The 18992-nt window shown below is 37.0% G+C and overlaps 1 protein-coding gene across 4 annotated transcripts in view; it reads right to left on the bottom strand.

Moving 5' to 3' along the window:
- UNC80 (unc-80 homolog, NALCN channel complex subunit) overlaps nucleotides 1–18992 on the bottom strand; it is a 256795-nt gene that overhangs the window by 210458 nt on the left and 27345 nt on the right. For all 4 annotated transcript variants that reach the window (XM_053597780.1, XM_053597781.1, XM_053597782.1 and 1 more), the window contains exons 8-13: nucleotides 6934–7195; nucleotides 5743–5877; nucleotides 4035–4251; nucleotides 3233–3373; nucleotides 1906–2174; nucleotides 668–1033 (exon numbers count right to left, since the gene is read on the bottom strand). In XM_053597780.1, coding sequence (XP_053453755.1) covers nucleotides 668–1033; nucleotides 1906–2174; nucleotides 3233–3373; nucleotides 4035–4251; nucleotides 5743–5877; nucleotides 6934–7195 — 1390 coding nt within the window. The remainder of the gene's footprint in view (nucleotides 1–667; nucleotides 1034–1905; nucleotides 2175–3232; nucleotides 3374–4034; nucleotides 4252–5742; nucleotides 5878–6933; nucleotides 7196–18992) is intronic.

Here is an 18992-nt window from a genome sequence, read left to right as displayed (position 1 = left end):
TAAACGGAGTTAAATGAGGTCATGATGGTGGGCCAGGGGACTGATGGCACAGGAAAGCATGAACATGTGTGCGCTCTCTCTCTCTCTCTCTCTCTGCATATGCACAAAGAAGAGGTCAGATGAGGAAAGTCCAAGGTCAGTTTGCAGGCCAGTTTGGTTTTTTTCTCTTGGTTTCTGCGTGACCTCCAAGAGAAAAAAAACAAACCCGCCAACAAATTGACCTTGGACTTTCCTAGCCTCCAGCGCTATGAGAGATAAATTTTGTTGTTTCAGATGCTCAGTCTCTGGTATTTCAGCCTAAGCACACTCAGACACTACTCCTTTAGGTCAGACTCTGAAAGTCTTGAGAAAAAAGCTGTTCTTGGTGTCAGACTGAGAATTATGGAGATGTAGTGTATCTGAATTATTCTCTGCAGAAATAACATGACCAGAGAACGAGTTCTAACATCGGTTGCATGGAATGATTTTTAGATTTAGAATACTGTTCCATCTAACTTTCTCCCACCAATGCCTGCTGAGAAAGGAATGAAGAGATTTTTTTACACTTGCCACTTTGTTACGATAGTGACAAGTTGTTGTTCTGTGTCAATAAATTGCTGGCAAGTAAGCATCGGGAAGATGTTGGGAGTGACATTTAATAAAGACACAAAAGGTGACTCAATCCTACCTTCTCTTGGTTCTTATCATTTTTCTCATAAGAGCCGCCTCCTCCTCCACCTCCTCCGCCGTCACCTCCTCCACCTCCTCCTTCCCTGCCTCCTCCTTCCTCTCCTCCACCATCTCCAGCTCCATCAACTGCAGGGCCCCCAAATCCACAGGTGGAACTTCCAGACACTCCTTTGAACTGGAAAGTTCCCTCACTTGCTTTTTTTTCCAAAGTCTCATTTTCCTTGTTTTCACTCTTCTTTCGATTTTTTTCTACACACGGCACCACACCAAGTTGAAGTAAGCATTCCACAATGTTCAGGGCCACATCACAGATGCGAGAGCTGATGTCATGGTTAAGCACAAGATACACAGCTTTCAGAACCACCTGGGAGGGCAAAGATAAACACAGGTCGATTCCTCTTCCTCTTCCTAAATACATTTGGCTATTCTGTTCATCCATTTCTTTAGGCTATTCTATGAATGTGGGCATAAATGATTTAGATAATTTTTAAATTTTCTCTTAGTTGCATTGTAAACTCGTGTATGTGCTTAATATAGAGTATGAATCACCCCCCAAGTTTAAACCACATACGTGTATTATCTCACTTAACTCTTCTAAAACTTGCTGTGATATAGACAGTTAAGGGGAATAGTGAAGCATAGTGAGTTATGTCCAAATACTTGAGCATTTAAATGATGTCCCTCTATTGACTTTAATATTTTAAATGATTTGTTACACCAAGTTCCCTAATGTGTAATAAAAATTTTATGAAATATAATTGTAAAATATGATAATTCTTTCATTTGCTATTAACTGTGCTCAGGACAGGCATTCTTGAGAAAGCAAGCTTAAATCTTTCAAGAAGTTCTATTCATTTTCTTCTGACTGCACAGGCGGTTTGTAATCCTGGTGCTTATATAACAAAAGAAAGTGAAGAGTACTTTATTCTCATTCTAGAAAAATGGGACTTGGGACACACACATATAATTACGTATGTATATTCAGTATGCACTGTGGTTTTCACATTACAAACATATTCTGAGATCAGATGAAATCTAATGCAATGTCTGAAAAACAAGGAAAGATACATCTGTGATGGTTGACACATTTGTGAAATTTTTTATATGGGTTGCCTTTTCACTTTAAGGTTTAACATTTCTAGGAATTTATATGCCTATTTTACACAACCCTGTGAAAATGAGAGCAAAGAGTCAATATCTCTCCAGCTTTGGTAAGAAACAATTCTTTCTCCTTACCGAAAGATCAAGCATTCCATTCTTGTGGACAAAGTTATTGGTCCCATCAATATGTTCTGTGTCCTCTAAGTAGCTGTAGTTTATGCAGGAGTCTGTGAGGCTTCGAGGCAAGTTTGCACATGCCAGGGGTTCGTGTGGCATCTCTGGGATAGGCACTTGGTTGCAGAGCTTCCTCATGTGCTCACTGAAAAAGTCTGCATAGCCCACGTTGAATGACGCTAATGTGGTATTGAAGGTTGCAACTGTGATAGTGGAGATCTGGGATCGCACTAATAAAGTGAAAGCAATGTCTTAGTTTTCCCTATATCCTGCAACATCATTTAGACAGTTATGCTATTATTTAAATCACGGCCACAATTACAGCTTAGCTTTTGCAAATATTTGACTTACAGTCTCAAAGTTATTCTCAACTACCATGGGAATATAGAAGCCGTTAAGGCCATGTAATTCATGGTAAATATTGAAGGTTATAGAGGAAGGTGAATTCCAACTGGCTTTTGTAAGGCTGGTTAGGATTTAACTTTTGTCTACCATTAATTTAGTTTAGTTGATCTTAATAGGTAGATTTTACTTAGTGACATATGATAGCTCATATTGATATAAACTATTTATCAATAATACTTGTTTTTATCTAGTGAATTATGGAACAAACAAAAATAATTTTTTCTCCTTTGGTTAAAAGTAACGGAGGATAAATTTGTGGTGGCAGCTAATAGATGTCTTTGAATATTTGAAACAGAGTTCAGGAAAAAGAAGGATTAAATTATACTTCTATAAAAACATAAGAATAAGAGCCATTATTTTGTTAAAAGTACAGAACAAGAACTTGTCTTCAACTCCACCCAGAGATACATGTTTGTTCCACTTAAAGCACATAAGGCACTTACCTGAAATAGAAGCTGCCTGAAAAGAAAATATCAGTGGCCTTGAAAAGCAGTGACTTTTGTCCTGCTGCAAGGACAGGCCGTTCAGAGTGAGCTCACAGAGGAGCTGGAAGCACTGAATCTACATGTCTTCCAAAGTCCCTCCTAGCTGTGAGGCTTATGACCTTTCAAAGGCAACTATGAATAGCTTGTGTCCTTGCTTTTCTTCTGAGAGGCATGTCATTTACAGTGTGTTGTCAAATAGTTATTGCTACAAAGGATATGCTAAGAATGGTTAACAAGTAAATTACCAAGCAATATAATACAGTAATACAAGTTTTCAAAAAACATAAAGAAACAGATTACAAAGTAATATTTGTTTTCATTGGTATAAGAACAGGAAACAAAAAAATGGAAAAAAAAAAAATCCAAACCCCTGCCTGCGGGTCTCAGCTCCTACCTACCTTCCTTGATGGTGTTTTCTCCATGGCTGTTGGAGTGGTCCGGGAGGTCACTCACCAGGGTGTGGTGGGAGTGCGAGTGCCTGGCACTCAGACTCTCCATCTCTGTGGCTGCATCTGAACTGCCCCGTCGGGTCAATTTCCCTGGAATAAACAAAAGCACCCATCAGATTGTTGATAAATTGGAAAGACTGCTGAGATTTTATCTTTCCCATGGAGAAAAGTAAGAGGGGAGGGGATATGAGGAAGAGGGGGAGCCATAGCCAAAATAACAGGAGTTGAACTTGCCTTGGGGGGTGTTCAGGGTCAAGGTGATTGATAAAGCTGCCCATAAGAAGGTCAGGCTTTATCTAAGCCAAATGTCAGAAACCATCTGCTGGGGCCTGGCTAGCTGCCAGCTCCTGATTTTAAGCTGGCCTTCTTAATATGCCATCCAGAAGGAAAAAAAGATATCTTTTTCCCTTGCTTTGTTTCTTCCTTATTGGTAATATCAGAGTTGAATAAAAGTCTGTCTTTTGATTCGCAAAGAAAGTTAACACAGAGAGTCCTCTAAGGCCACATTTCTGTATCTAGAGTGAGCTAAGAGATAGGACAGTCACCTGTCTAATTACACAGATTGCTTTAAAGATTAAATTAAAGATTAATTCAATTACCTGCATTTCTTTGCTGTAAAGATACTACATTATTTTGATACTGGGGAACCTGTAATTTGGCCCAAATTTCATTACTGAATGCTCAAGAAAGATCCAGATTTGTTGGGAGCCCTAGATGCAATCCTGAACAGGTCAAAGGCCTTTGTGATCACCTAAAATGGTGGTTTGCCAGCCTCCTTTTTCAATGCCTCGCCGGTCTTCCCCAAGCCCAGAGAAACTTCCAAAGGAGAATGCGCTACGGGTTGGGGACACATCAAGGTGGTCCTCATGGAGCAGGAATGGCACTCCCATTCTTCGAGGCCTCCTCTTCCCCGTGTGGTGAAAAGGAATGGAGCCTTTTCTCTCCCGATCTTCTTTGCGGCTCTTGAACTACAGTGATGAAAGAGGAAGGAACAGGCACACAGCAGAGGGAAGGTTATGGTTTGCCTCCCAAGGGGCCCCATGAGCTGCAGTGAAATACAAGAAATGTTCCGGGAAAAGGAGACCCAGAAAATCACTAAATATCATGGGAGAAATCTCCACATGTCAAAAAAGTGAAAAAAACTAGGCGAAAGGACACATATTCCATGAGTTAATCTCCCAGGTTGGGTTAGAGGAGAAGTTCTCAAAATGTGGTCCCCAGATGAGCAGCATTACCATCACTTGAGAACTTGTTAGAAATGCAAATTTACAGACACACTGCATCAGACCCTCAGAGGGTGAGGCCCTGGGATGTGTTTTAACAAGCATGGTAGATAATTCTGATGCACATTACAGTTTGGAAAACACTGTTAGAGTACAGGATCCCTGAGTCACCACGGGGATCAGCCTATGTCTTTCCATGATTGAGATTCATTGTTTCAGTTAGCCAACAGCAAATGTATGCCACTGCTCACAAGAAGAGTCAAAAAAGATACAGAGCATACACTGGTACAAATCCATTATTCCTACCAGTCATACAAAGTAAACACAAAGTGGGACTGAGAGTTTAGAACTGCTCGGGAACCTTTCAAAATATACCAGTACAGGGGCCCAACCTTCAGCAATTCTGATTTAATTGGCCTGGGATCAGCCTGGAAACTTACATTTTTGAAGGATTCTTAAAAATTCTCACATGCAGTCAGTATTGAAAACATCATCCCCCCACCCCCGGCAAAGGATCAATGTTTTTAGAATAACTGTGTGGCACTTGCATTCTTAGTGAGAGTAGACCTAACTGCTTACTGAGCGACACTTTGCACTCAGAGATAAGTTAACGAAATGTTCTGTGTTCTTCCTTGATATAATTAAACTAATAATTTTGAAAAGGGGGAAAACATTATATATATATTTGCTCCATATATTATTTTCTATTGATTTGATTCTCTCCATATACTTACAAAAGAGGAGGATGGAGTGGTGGATTCAAAAGAGTTTACCATTTAGTTAGAAGACCTACTTTTGAATTCAGGCTCAATCTTTGGCAAACTTCCTAAAGTTTTTAAGAGTCAGTTTATTATCTCCCAAATGGGGAATACATACCTCATAGGGTTCAAAGAGAACTATTTATATAAGGTACTTGATAAAGCAAGTTGACCATACAGAGTTATCATCACTGTGACCACATATACCTTCATCACACTGCGTCAGGCACTTTACACATGGCATTAGGACTGAGCTTCCTAACAGCCCTGAGTAACATTTAGAATGGGAATCACACTCATGCTCACAGAGGGCCTTAGACAAGGCCATCTGCAAACCACTGTCACAGCTAGGAGCTGACTTCTCTCCTGTAGTCTCTCTCACTCTGCCTGACACTGTTGTAGGACCTAGAAACACCTCAGGCCCCACTGATGTTTTAAATTACAAAAATATTCAAAGAGAATATGCAGCTGTACTCACCTTCTTAAAAATGTTCATACCCAGGTCTGAAGACAGATCTGGGACTGCTGACCTACGCAGATTGGTCAGCGAAACCTTAGAAAAAGCCTCAGGGCTAAGAGATTTTTCCTCCTCATTACACTTCATGGTGAGATCCTTAATAAAGACAGACAACAATCAGGGACTTAGGACTTTATATACAGATACTTTTCTTACTAAGATGTCACATTTTTTTAAGCAGGAATTTGCCTATGGTTTTAATATATATATTTATGAAGTACTTAATTGGCATATCTGGACTTTTAGAATACAAATTCTACTATTCAGAAAATATGTTTCATAGTAATTTTAACTTCTGTTTGGAGTTTTTAGAGAATGCTAAGAAAATGGGGAGACATTGACTATTTCTTTTTTTTATATAAATGAAAAGAGTGTTTTTCCATTCAATGATTCACCAAAGGAGATAACCACTTGGGACAGAAAATCTACTACAAAAAGAGAGTATATTTCTTTTTTACTCTGATATTGCGCATGCTTATTTTTAGAACATGCAGAAAAAATTTGGAGACCCAACTAAATTCACGTTTAAGTAAATTCAAACACCTGAAACACACAAATCACATTTTTCTCTACATTTTCAATGCACAGTGTTGATGAGAAAGAGGGAAAAACAAGTGCTCAGGATGATAAAGCTGATAGGAGGACATTCATTTATCAAAAAGCAATTTTCATGTGGCCACATCAGTGTGCACTCAGTCGATGTCTTCAAACATTTATAATAAATGAAGGAAGATGATCACAAAGCAATAGTCCCAAGAACGACATTGACACATTGGAAACTTTTGAATTATGCAAAAGAGGTTCAAATGTTCAGTAAAATTCTAGTGTCACACACAATTTATGCTGTTAGTAATCAAGAGATTAAATGTTAGAACTCTCTATTAATTAGTACTTTATGAGGAAGAACCAATTCCACTATTCTGGATAAACTAAGGCTTATACTAAATTCCTGCATGCCAGAGGTGCACTTCCTTGAATGATAGATTAAATGCTAAAAAGCTGCAAAAGGGTCCATCAGAGAAAGGTGCAAGGGGAAGGATAATGCCAACATAGTAATCCACCGAGCAAACAGTCAACACTAGAGTGAGAGCTGGAGGTATAGAAGTAAAAAGAGTTGTTGGTTCAAATGACAATGGACAGAATTTCTCTTACTTGGGTTTTGTGGGTGTTCACGAGCGAGGGGGCTGCTGCCACCATTGAGCTACTCCGGGGTCTGGGCAGGAGGGGAATATCTGGCTCTGGGGGCTTTTCAGGCTTCTCCTCCAACATGTGTCGTAGCCTTTGTAGATAATACATCAGAGACCACTGAGTGCCTTCTTCAGACCAGTGGGGCTGGAGTAGGCAGCGAAGAACGGCAACGTCAAAGTAGGTGGCATAGCGGGATCTTTGGCACGGCGGTATCACGAGGGAGCTCCTGATCCCACAGCAGAAAGAAGATAGTCATATGGCAGCCAAACCTCCCAGGGGCAGCACAGCATGGCTCACAGCTCTACTTTTCTCATTCATTGACTCATTCCATCTCTTGTCTGGTTTACTCTAATATCCTCCTAACTCATGGCGCTCATCATACTTTAGCTAAATATTTCATAGAAGTAGAAATACTGAGAGAGTTTCAAAGGATGGGTAGAAATTAGCGAGGCAAAGTTGAGGTTGGGGCAGGAATCAGCATTTCAGTCAGAGGAAAACAAAAGATCTACAAAGATATTGATTATAAAAACCACAAGTTTGGGGAAGAAATCATAAGTATTTAATATAGTTGTTGAGTAATTTGGGTGGTGGACAGTGATGAGAGTGGGAGCTACAGAAATAAATGAGGTTCAGATCACGATGTTTCCTTTATACTAAGAACAGGTTTGGCTTTTATCCTGACAAAAATAGAAGTGATATTTGTCTTGCCTACTTCATTGGGCTATTTTAATTTCAATTGAGAAAATATTATGTAAAAGAACTAAGAAAACTGCAAAATGTGAAACGAACAAAAGTTTTGCTATGAGGAAGATAAAATGATTTTGAAAGTTCTAAATTTATATATCCTTGTAAAACAGCAAAACTGATTTTAAAAAAATCCAAGTTTCTGGAATTCCATGGTTCAATTTAAAGTCATAATATATTTATTACTTAGTGTTTGGTTTCATTTCACTACACAATAATTATGAGCAATTACTCAGCATGATACAACATCTTGGGTGTTTTTAGGTACAGTGAACTAAACGTGTCCCCTCAAATTCCTATTTTGGAATCCTAATCCAGAACGTGGTGGTATTAGGAGACGGAGATTTTAGGACAATGGTTCTCAACCTGTGGGTTGTAACTGTATTAAAGGGCTGCGGCATTAGGAAGGTTGAGAACCACTGCTTTAGGAGGTCATTAAATCATGAGGGTAGAGTCCTCATGAATGAGATTGATGACATTATAAAAGGGACCCCAGAGAGCCCTCTACACTCTTGAAGACCAAACAAAAACGCAGCTGTCTGCAGCTCGGAAGAGAGCCCTCACCAGAACTTATCCACCCTGGCACCCTGATCTCCAACTTCTAGGAGATCGGCAGAACTGTGAGAAATAAATCTCTGTTGCTTATAAGCCATGTAAGTTGTGGTATTTTATAATAGCAGCCTGAACTGACTGCATGAGCAGATATGTAGGTAAGTTTAACTTCCTCACTTGGAGGAACATGGGATCTGATGAGAAAGATAGACAATAACTATCAAAATATAAACCTAGATCTTCTGTGATCCCATATGATATCTTAAATCTGAAGTCTAAACTTAACCCCTAAGTGCAATTTCCTTCTCAGATAATGCAAAGGAGAAATTTTTGTACAGTCCCTTGGCATCAGCTAGTAAACAGGCACTGCCTACACATGAAGAGCTTGCATAAAAAAATGCAGCCACTGAGAGTGGGAAGGAGAGATTTTCCTAAACTCTCTGGTCCATATGTTTGAACTGAAAATTTATGACTCATTAGTGGCTCAAGAAAATAATTCTAAAGGACACAGCTGCTGTTAACCTATGAACTAGAATAAAAACTATGGAGTCACTGGTAAAATATATCTCTTGCTGTGGGTTGCAGTAAAAAATTCAAAAATACAAACTCAGTTGCCCCGTGAATCATTTTACAGTCTTCCTGCTTCTGTATCAAAGTGCCTGTTCCACACTGGTATTCTACTCTTGCTAATAGCATTGTCTAGTGCATTGAGGGGTAAATGCCCATGTATATTGGTTTTGAATTTTAATGCTTTCTGGTAGCCTCACATTCTTGAATATTTTAACTGACAAGGAGAAAATTAAATATAAGTTCAACCACAAAAGATGCTACAATACTCCTTATTTAACTGACTTTGCAATCATATGCGGAGAAGCTTCCTACAATCCTCTAAATTCCCATATATGCTGTGCTAGAGATTATCCTTTTGCCAGAGAACTAGAAAACTCTTTGGACACAAGTTACATGACAATCTTGAATTCGTGGTAAAGTGTCATAGATTCTTCTTCCAAACACTTCTCATCAGTTCTACAGACTCCACCCTAGTCCTAGTCACCATCACTCATCACAGGCTCATTACAATTACAACCTCCTGATCTCATTGCTTCTGCCCTTGTTTCTCTAACCCTCTGCTCAAGCCCTTTCAGTAGATTATTATTAAAATGGCTGAGAAGGCCTGCACAATCTGACTGGGTTTACCACTTCAACCTTGTTCTCCATAATGCTTGCTCTGATGTGTCAGTTATTGATTTATTGCCTTTCTGCACCAAATTCATCTTTTTTTGGGTAAATGACCATCAGCCAATATGCCAGATGCTTCCCCCTGAGACCCTGACTGATCACACTTCCAAACCAGTTTAAGGGAAAGTAACAAGACTGATTCTCATTTTTACCTATTTCCTAAAAGACTTTCTATACCCTTTTCTTCCCCCACCCACCTCATTTCTTCCTTAAAGAAGCATGACCTAAATCACTCTTCTCAGCCTATTATTTATACTTAACATAATAGAGTTTCTTTCTTTCTTTCTTTTTTTTTTTCAGTACTGAACTCTTGGATTTATAAAGAAAAGACAAAGTATAAGGTTGGCTGGTTACCAGCTGGGAAATTTTAGGTCCTCAAGCCTTTGTGACAATCATTTGATTTATTATAAGACCTTGTAAAATGGTTGCTTTCTTGATTGGGCTGCTGTAATTAAGGCAGATAGTAGTTTGACAGAATTATTCCCCCTCTTTAGCCTACCTGTGGTTATTCTTTAACCTTTAATTTTTTCCTTATATCTTAGAGTTGGAAATGTTTCTAGTTAGAAAATTAAATTGGGGAGTTTCAAAATTATTTCAAATTCCTAGAGCAGTGCTCTAGATGAGATGCCAGTGGGCCATTTCTTTGAGAATGCTAAGAAGGATAGGAAAGAGGAGGCTGAGAAAATTGCAGACATCAGGTCTTACTCCACTCTTCTTAAACCAGAATTTAGGAGGATGGGCTCCAGGAATCTATTTTAAACAAAATCTCCAGGTATTCCTTACATACTCTTAGTAAGACTGGAGGGCAGTTGCCCTAGAGAAACATGTAATATTTAATTCCTGTGCTTTTAGGCCAACATAAAAAATAATTCCTATGTAGAAATACCATAACTGAGATAATATGTTGACAAGTCTGTTCCTGAGGGCAGCAGTGATTAGACCTGATTTATGTCTTTGTCTACACACAAAAGTAATTGCTGGCTGTACCACGAGTCCTACAGACATTAACTACTTTCTAACAGCTCATATCAGCTCAGCAGGTGACGGGCTGCAGAACAGCCAGACCCCACCAATACTAGACTGTGATCAGTCTGTGTCTTGTGTAATCAAAATTTGTTAGATAAATTTAAATTTCAGTAACTTAATATTAAAAGAGACTTACCTGAAACAACAATGAATTAAGACATTCAGGAGCACATATTTATAACCAGCAGCACTCCCATTTAAGGTATTATTCTAGCTCTAGATTACTTAAAGTGTGAGCTATACTGGACTGACTCAGCTCCAAAAAGCAACAGTTGTCCATAAAGATCTGTATTTCATTTAGGATGGCATTATCAGATGCAATCAATTAGTGACTAATAAAATTTATTTTAGAGAAAAGTCATTTCAGTTAACTAACAAACTAATTAACATGTGGGAAACAAATTTAGGTAACTACATAAAAATGATATGGAGAAAGTGCATTGTATCATGTGATAGAAAAGTTCTTTTTTAACTCTAATATTCTATGATTCTATAAGTTTTTTGTAGAAAAAAATGATTTCATAAAACAATATGAACTTAACTTTCCTTCTAAATGATATATGTAAAAATAATGAAGAGAAGCACATATTAAAAAAGTTGATGTCTATAGTTACCTGATATGCTCCTGAGTGATTTTTACTTATTTTTCCATATTTTATGCATTCAACGTTTTTTAAATAATTTTCATCGTATAAAATTATATGCATAAAATAAACAGTATGTTATAACAAAAAAAGATTTTCCAAAAAGGTAAGAATTACTTTAATCTATTTTCTTTTCTTTTTTTTTCTTAGCAAATTCTCTTTAATTTGAATTAATACATTTTAAAATTTATAAACACAAAGATTTAAAATGCATACATTTTAAATTATTGTATTCTTAACAACTTTAATCTATTTTCTAAGCAACTATGGCTTTGGGAAACCAAGTTATTATTATTATTATTATATATATATTTTTTTTTTTTGTAGAGATAGAGTCTTATTTTGTCACCCTTGGTAGAGTGCTATGGCATCACAGCTCACAGCAACTTCCAGCTCTTGGGCTTACGTGATTCTCTTACCTCAGCCTCCCAGGTAGCTGGGACTACAGGCACATGCCACAATTTTTTTTGTTGTTGTTGCAGTTTGGCCAGGGCTGGGTTTGAACCCGCCACCCTCGGTATATGGGGCCAGTGCCCTACTCACTGAGCCATAGGCGCCACCCCCAAGTTATTATTAATTAGGATTGGGAGATGATACTAGAGAGTTTTGAAGGCAGATAAGCACTCTGGAAATAAGGGGCAACCTGTGGAGGCAGGGAACTATGGGAATCAGTTTTGACCTTATGCAGTATATAATGAAACATGAATTTTCTATGTGTATAGTAATTAAAGATGAAATCTCACATTTATTTAAAAAAGGTACCTTTTTACTGATGGCAGAGTGCAGGAAAGATGAATATGCAGTTTGGTCAAGGTCAGAGCAAAAGATAATGAATTAGATTTATTTGGTACAAGCAGACAGCTTTTGTTGCTACGATATTTGCACTGTTTTGTTACTACAGTTCTCTTCATTTCTGATTAATACATAAACCCTTCCAATGAAGACGCATTAACATTAGCATTTTCTGAAAGTTACCTTGTACATCATTTCCATGGCAACTAACCACTGCAGCGAGGCAGCAAGGAGACCTAATTCGTATTGCCAAAGTGTCATCAATTCATGTCTAAATGATACATGTGAGTGTATGTATGCTCCAGGTGACTGGATGCATAGGCATGTCGCAGAATATGCATATACACGCACATGTACGTAGATGCTTCAGTGTAGTAATGTCAGAGAATGGGGAAAATGTCCTTCAACAAAGAGAAATCTTGGACATTATAAATTTGCTTTATCTTACAGACAAATCAGATGGGAACCATTAACATTTAATTTTGTAAGAGAAAACAAACACCAGCTGTTTATATTTGTAAATGTCTAATGCTTACTATGGTTGAGAGAAAATTATATAAGAAATATAAAATCATGGATAGGTATTTTATGACTTCAAAATTTACGCTAATCTTAATCTTTATGGCTTTTTTTAGAAGTCAAGAAGAAGCATAGTATTTGAAATAAGAGATCACTCAGTCTTATCCTAAATTAAATTTAACCTTTGGAATTTGTATAAAACAGAGTTAATGGAGGAGGAAGCTCAATAATTGATGTGAGGAAAATGTCTAGAAATAGTATAATAATTTTAACATATGAAATTATGATGACATTACATCATTATTGTTTGTTGTAGGCTGCCTAAAAGATAGTCTCAATGATCCCTGCCTCCTGGTAAACACACCCTTAGTGGTCTCCTCCCACACTGTCTTAGAGTTTGTTGGTGTGGTTTATAGAATATAAAAGTGATAAATGTCACTTCAGAGATAAGGCTATAAAAGACACTGATGTTTCCATCTTCGTTGCTCCCTGTCTTTCTTGGATAATTTGTTTTGGGGGAAGCCAGCTTCTGTGTCATTAGCAGCACTATGTAGAAACCCAAATGGTGAAAAATTGAGTCCTCTGGTCAGTAATCATCTAACAAAGCTTGAGAGCAGATCCTCCAAACCAGTCAACTCTTCATATGACTCCCAACATCTTGAGAGATCCTGAGCCATGATCACTTAGCTAAGCTATTTCTGGATTCATGATCTTCAGAAACTATGTAAGATAACCAATGTGTTTTGTTTTAAGCTGCTAAGATTTATGATAATTTGTTATCCAGAAATTGATAATGAATTTTACTATCAAGAGAGAACCCTACATTTTGGGAAAAGGTGTGGAATCAGGCAGTAGTAGAAGCAGTATAGACTTTGAGGCAATTCATTATCAATTTCACTATCAAGAGAGAACCCTACATTTTGGGAAAAGGTGTGGAATCAGGCAGTAGTAGAAGCAGTATAGACTTTGAGGCAAATGTTTTTTTGTTTTTTTTTTAAAGCATAGATTACTTTGCACAGATTGTGAGTAGAACTCTTGAACTTTGAGGAGGCTGCTGATGAGGAGGGCTTAAGAAGAAAAAGCATCATAGTATTGAAAACTGGAGGAGGAAGGTCCTTGTCATGTAGTGACAGAAAGTTGTTTGTTGTAATATGAAGAGCTAAAAAAATAGCACCTAAAAAACTGGGTGATGTAACAAAGAAAATTTCCAAATAAATTGTTGATTTATCCTTTGATTTATTCTTGCTTGTTATCATAAATTGAGAGAGAAAAGAAATGAACTAAAGAAAGAATCATTATGACTAATGATCTGGGACTGGATGATTTTGAAAAATTCTCAGCCTCTCCAGATGGCAAATAATGCTAAAATTAAAAAATGGCTTCTAAGAAAACATACAAATCTAGGGTACTGTTGAAAAAAATGTGATCTAAAGATGAACCAAAGGTGAAGTATATAATATTATTTGCTAAAATTTCAGCATGATCTAAGGCCATACTTCAGAATATTGATCTGTCAGACAAAAGGCCCTCTAAAGACTTTGAGAATGAAAGTATTTAAACATACACGCACATGACATCTAAAAAGTGTAAGGGTGAAATCAACAAAAGTAAGGAAAGATAAGGATGGTCACTTCATATTTGTTAAGGGTAACATTCAACACAATGAGATTTCAGTTATTAACATTTATGCACCCAACCAGAATGCGCCTCAATTTATAAGATAGACTTTCACAGACATGAGCAACTTGATTTCCTCCAGCACCATAACAGTTGGAGATTTTAACACTCCTTTGGCAGTGTTGGATAGATCCTCCAATAAGAAACTCAGCAAAGAAATTTTAGACTTAAATTTAACCATTCAATAATTGGATTTAACAGACATCTACAGAACATTTCATCCTAACAAAATTGAATACATATTCTTCTCATCAGCCCATGAAACATCCTCCAAAATTGATCACGTCTTAGTTCACAAATCTAACCTCAGCAAATTTAAAAGAATAGAAATTATTCTTTGCATCTTCTTGGACCATCATGGAATAAAAGTTGAATTCAGTAACAGCATGAATCTGCATACTCCTACAAAAACATGGAAACTAAATAACCTTAGGCTGAAAAATACTTGGGTCATAGATGAGATTAAGAAGGAAATTACAAAACTTTTGGAACAAAATGATAATGAACACACGAATTACCAGAACCTCTGGTATGCTGCAAAGGCAGTTCTAAGAGGGAAAATTATAGCACTGCAAGCCTTCCTCAAGAGAACGGAAAGAGAGGAAGTTAACAACTTAATGGGACATCTCAAGCAACTAGAAAAGGAAGAACATTCCAACCCCAAACCCAGTAGAAGAAAAGAAATAACCAAAATCAGAGCAGAATTAAATGAAATTGAAAACAAAAGGATTAAACAACAGATCAATAAATCAAAAAGTTGGTTTTTTTGAAAAGATCAATAAAATAGATAAACCTTGGGCTAAACTAACCAGGAAAAAAAGTCAAATCTCTAATTTCATCAATCAGAAATTACAAGACGAAATAACAACAGACTCCTCAGAAATTCAAAAAATCCTTAATGAGTATTACAAAAAACTCTATTCTCAGAAATACGAAAATTTGAAGGAAATAGACCAATACATGGATGCACACTACCTTCTTAGACTTAGCCAGAATGAAGTGGAAATGTTGCACAGGCCTATACCAAGTTCTGAAATAGCATCAACTATACAAAAATCTCCCTAAAAAGAAAAGCCCAGGACCAGATGGCTTCACATCAGAATTCTACCAAACCTTTAAAGAGAAACTAGTAACTATATTACTTAACCTTTTCCAAAATATAGAAAAAGAAGGAATACTACGCAACACATTCTATAGGGCAAACATCAGCTTGATCCCCAAACCAGGAAAAGACCCAACAAGAAAAGAAAATTATAGACCAATATCACTAATGAATATTGATGCAAAAATATTCAACAAGATCCTAATAAACAGAACCCAGCAACACATCAAACAAATTATACACCATGACTAAGTGGGTTTTATCCCAGGGTTTCAAGGCTGGTTCAATATGTAAATCTATAAATATAATTCATCACATAAACAAAATGAAAAACAAAGACCATATGATTCTCTCAATTGATGCAGAAAAAGCTTTTGATAATATCCAGCATCCTTTCATGATCAGAACACTTAAGAAAATGGGTATAGAAGGGACATTTCTAAAACTGATAGAGGCCATCCACAGCAAACCCAAAGCCAATATCATATTGAATGGAGTTAAACTGAAATCATTTTCACTCAGATCAGAAACCAGGCAAGGTTGCCCATTGTCTCCACTGCTTTTCAACATTGTAATGGAAGTCTTAGCCATAACAATTAGGCAAGAAAAGGCAATCAAGGGTATCCATACAGGGTCAGAGGAGATCAAACTTTCATTCTTCACAGATAATATGATTGTATATCTGGAAAAACACCAGGGATTCTACTACAAAACTCTTAGAAGTGATCAAGGAATACAGCAGCATCTCAGGTTACAAAATCAACGCTCATAAATCTGTAGCCTTTATATATACCAACAATAGTTGAGCTGAAAAAACAGTCATGGACTCTATTCCATTCACAGTAGTGCCAAAGAAGATGAAATATTTGGGAGTTTACCTAACAAAGGATGTGAAAGATCTCTATAAAGAGAACTATGAAACTTTAAGAAAAGAAATAGCTGAAGATGTTAACAAATGGAAAAACATGCCATGCTAATGGCTGGGATGAATCAACATTGTTAAAATCTCCATATTACCCAAAGCAATATACAATTTTAATGCAATCCCTATTAAAGTTCCACTGTCATACTTTAAAGATCTCGAAAAAAACGATACTTTCTTTTATTTGGAATCAGAAAAAACCTCCAACAGCCAAGACATTACTCAGAAATAAAAACAAATCAGAAGGAATCATGCTACTAGACCTCAGATTATACTATAAAATGATAATGATCAAAACTACATGGTTCTGGCACAAAAGCAGAGAGGTAGATGTATGGAACAAAACAGAGAACCAAGAGATGAACCCAACTACTTATCATCATTTGATCTTTGATAAGCCAATTAAAAACATTCATTGGGGAAAAGATTCCTTATTTAACACATGGTGTTGGGTGAACTGGCTGGCAACCTGTAGAAGACTGAAACTGGACCCACACCTTTCACCATTAACTAAGATAGACTCTCACTAGATTAAAGATTTAAACTTAAGACATAAAACTATAAAAATACTAGAAGAAAGTACAGGGAAATCACTTGAAGAAATCGGCCTAGGTGAATATTTTATGAGGAAGACCCCCCCAGGCAATTGAAGCAACACAAAAAATACATTACTGGGATCTGATCAAAGTAAAAAGCTTCTGCACAGCCAAAAATACAGTAAGTAAAGCAAGCAGAAAGCCCTCAGAATGAGAGAAGATATTTGTAGGTTATGTCCCTGACAAAGGTTTAATAACCAGAATCCACAGAGAACTTAAACGTATTGGCAAGAAATGAACAAGTGATCCCATCTGAGGGTGGGCAAGGGACTTGAACAGAAGCTTCTCTGAAGAAGACAGGTGCATGGCCTACAGACACATGAAAAAATGCTCATTATCCTTAATCATCAGAGAAATGTAAATCAAAACCACTTTGAGATACCCTCTAACTCCAGTAAGATTAGCCCACAACACAAAATCCCAAAATTAAAGATGTTGGCGTGGATGTCGAGAAAAGGGAATACTTCTACACTGCTGGTGGGAATACAAACTAATACATTCCTTTTGGAAAGATGTTTGGAGATCACTTAGGGATCTAAAAATAGACCTGCCATTCGATCCTTCAATTCCTCTACTAGGTATATACCCAGAAAACCAAAAATCACTTTATAACAAAGATATTTGTAGCAAAATGTTTATTACAGACCAATTCATAATTGGTAAGTCATGGAAGAAGCCCAAGTGCTCATCGACACATGAATGGATTAATAAATTGTGGTATATGTACACCATGGAATATTATGCAGCCTTAAAAAAAGATGGAGACTTTACCTCTTTCATGTTTACATGGATGGAGCTGGAACATATTCTTCTTAGGAAGGTATCTCAAGAATGGAAGAAAAAGTATCAGCCCTATGAAACCAATATATAGCTTTCATATGAAAGCTATAACACAACTATAGCCCAAGAAGAGGGGGAGGGAGGAGGAGGGGAAGGGGAAGATGGTTGGAGGGAGAGTAATTGATGGGAACACACCTACAGTGCATTTTACAAGGGTACATGTTAAATTTACTAAGTGTGGAGTATAGATGTCTTCGCACAATAACTAAGAAAATGCAGTGAAGGCTATGTTAACCAGTTTGATAAAAGTATTTCAAATGGTATATAAACCAGCACATTGTACCCCGTGATTGCATTAATTCACACAGCTATGGTTTAATAAAAAAAAAAAAATCCAAAAAGTAAAAACTGTTGAAAAAAAAAAAGAAAGAAAGAAATGTAAGGTTGGTGTTCAACAGAAGTCTAAGGTAGAGATTAAATCAAAGAGATTTGTGGATATTAATGTTGTCCTGATTAGTGGACCCAGTAAGACTCATAGTGGACCCACGGAGTTTTAAAAAGAATTGTATCAGCACAGTGACTTCGAGAGATGGTACAAAATAAAAAAGAGGCTGTTGGATCCCCAAAATTTTACTGGAAGGAAGCAAGCAGACAAAACTACTCAGCCATAAACACATGCCACCTTTTCTGAAATAGAAAAGTTGACTTAGAGGATGAAATTAACAACCCAGAGGGTGAAGCCAAGAGCCACGGGCAGGAATAGGACTGAATTCTAATCAAGGAGTTTCCAGTATTTTTTCAGCTTAATTTCAAAACTCATAAGGACCAATGCCTTTTATTTTCTGTATTCTGTCTTGGAATATACCTGCCCACAGTAGGTATATTGTTTGTTGGGTGTATTTTGTGGATAACTTGTCTCTTAAATGCATAGACATTTTTAAATCCTTGGTAACATATGTGACAGATTAAGAGAAGGCAATTCTGAATGTTGAAATATAGTTTGCAATCAGTTGCAGAAATCCATGTAAGAAATGATAAGGATTTGAAATAAGGCCATGACTGTGAAGTTGGAGAGAATGGAAAGGACTTAGGAGATATTATAATAAGAAGACAGAAGGTGAAATGGTTTGGGGGGAACCGAACCTCGTATTTCTGACTAGGATGCCTGGGCCCCTATTATTGCCATTCACCAAACTAGAAATAAATGAATAAATGAACATTTAAATAATACCATGAATGTAAAGACTCTAGCATTGTTTTACACACATAGAAGATTTCTATAGAAGATTTCCAAAAGAAGTTGTTATTGTTATCCTCTCCAGTCTGAGTGTCCCAAGTAAACTACTTTTCCCAAATATGATTTAGTTGTGCCATTTATAATTTTGTGAGTCATTGTTGTCATAGGAAAAAATGAGAGCCTTGTGGAAGTA

The sequence above is a fragment of the Nycticebus coucang genome, chromosome 7 (genome assembly GCF_027406575.1).
Source record: "Nycticebus coucang isolate mNycCou1 chromosome 7, mNycCou1.pri, whole genome shotgun sequence".
NCBI lineage: Eukaryota > Metazoa > Chordata > Mammalia > Primates > Lorisidae > Nycticebus > Nycticebus coucang.
The sequence above is the reverse complement of the archived record's forward strand: the minus strand, read 5'-3'. Positions and strand labels throughout refer to the sequence as shown.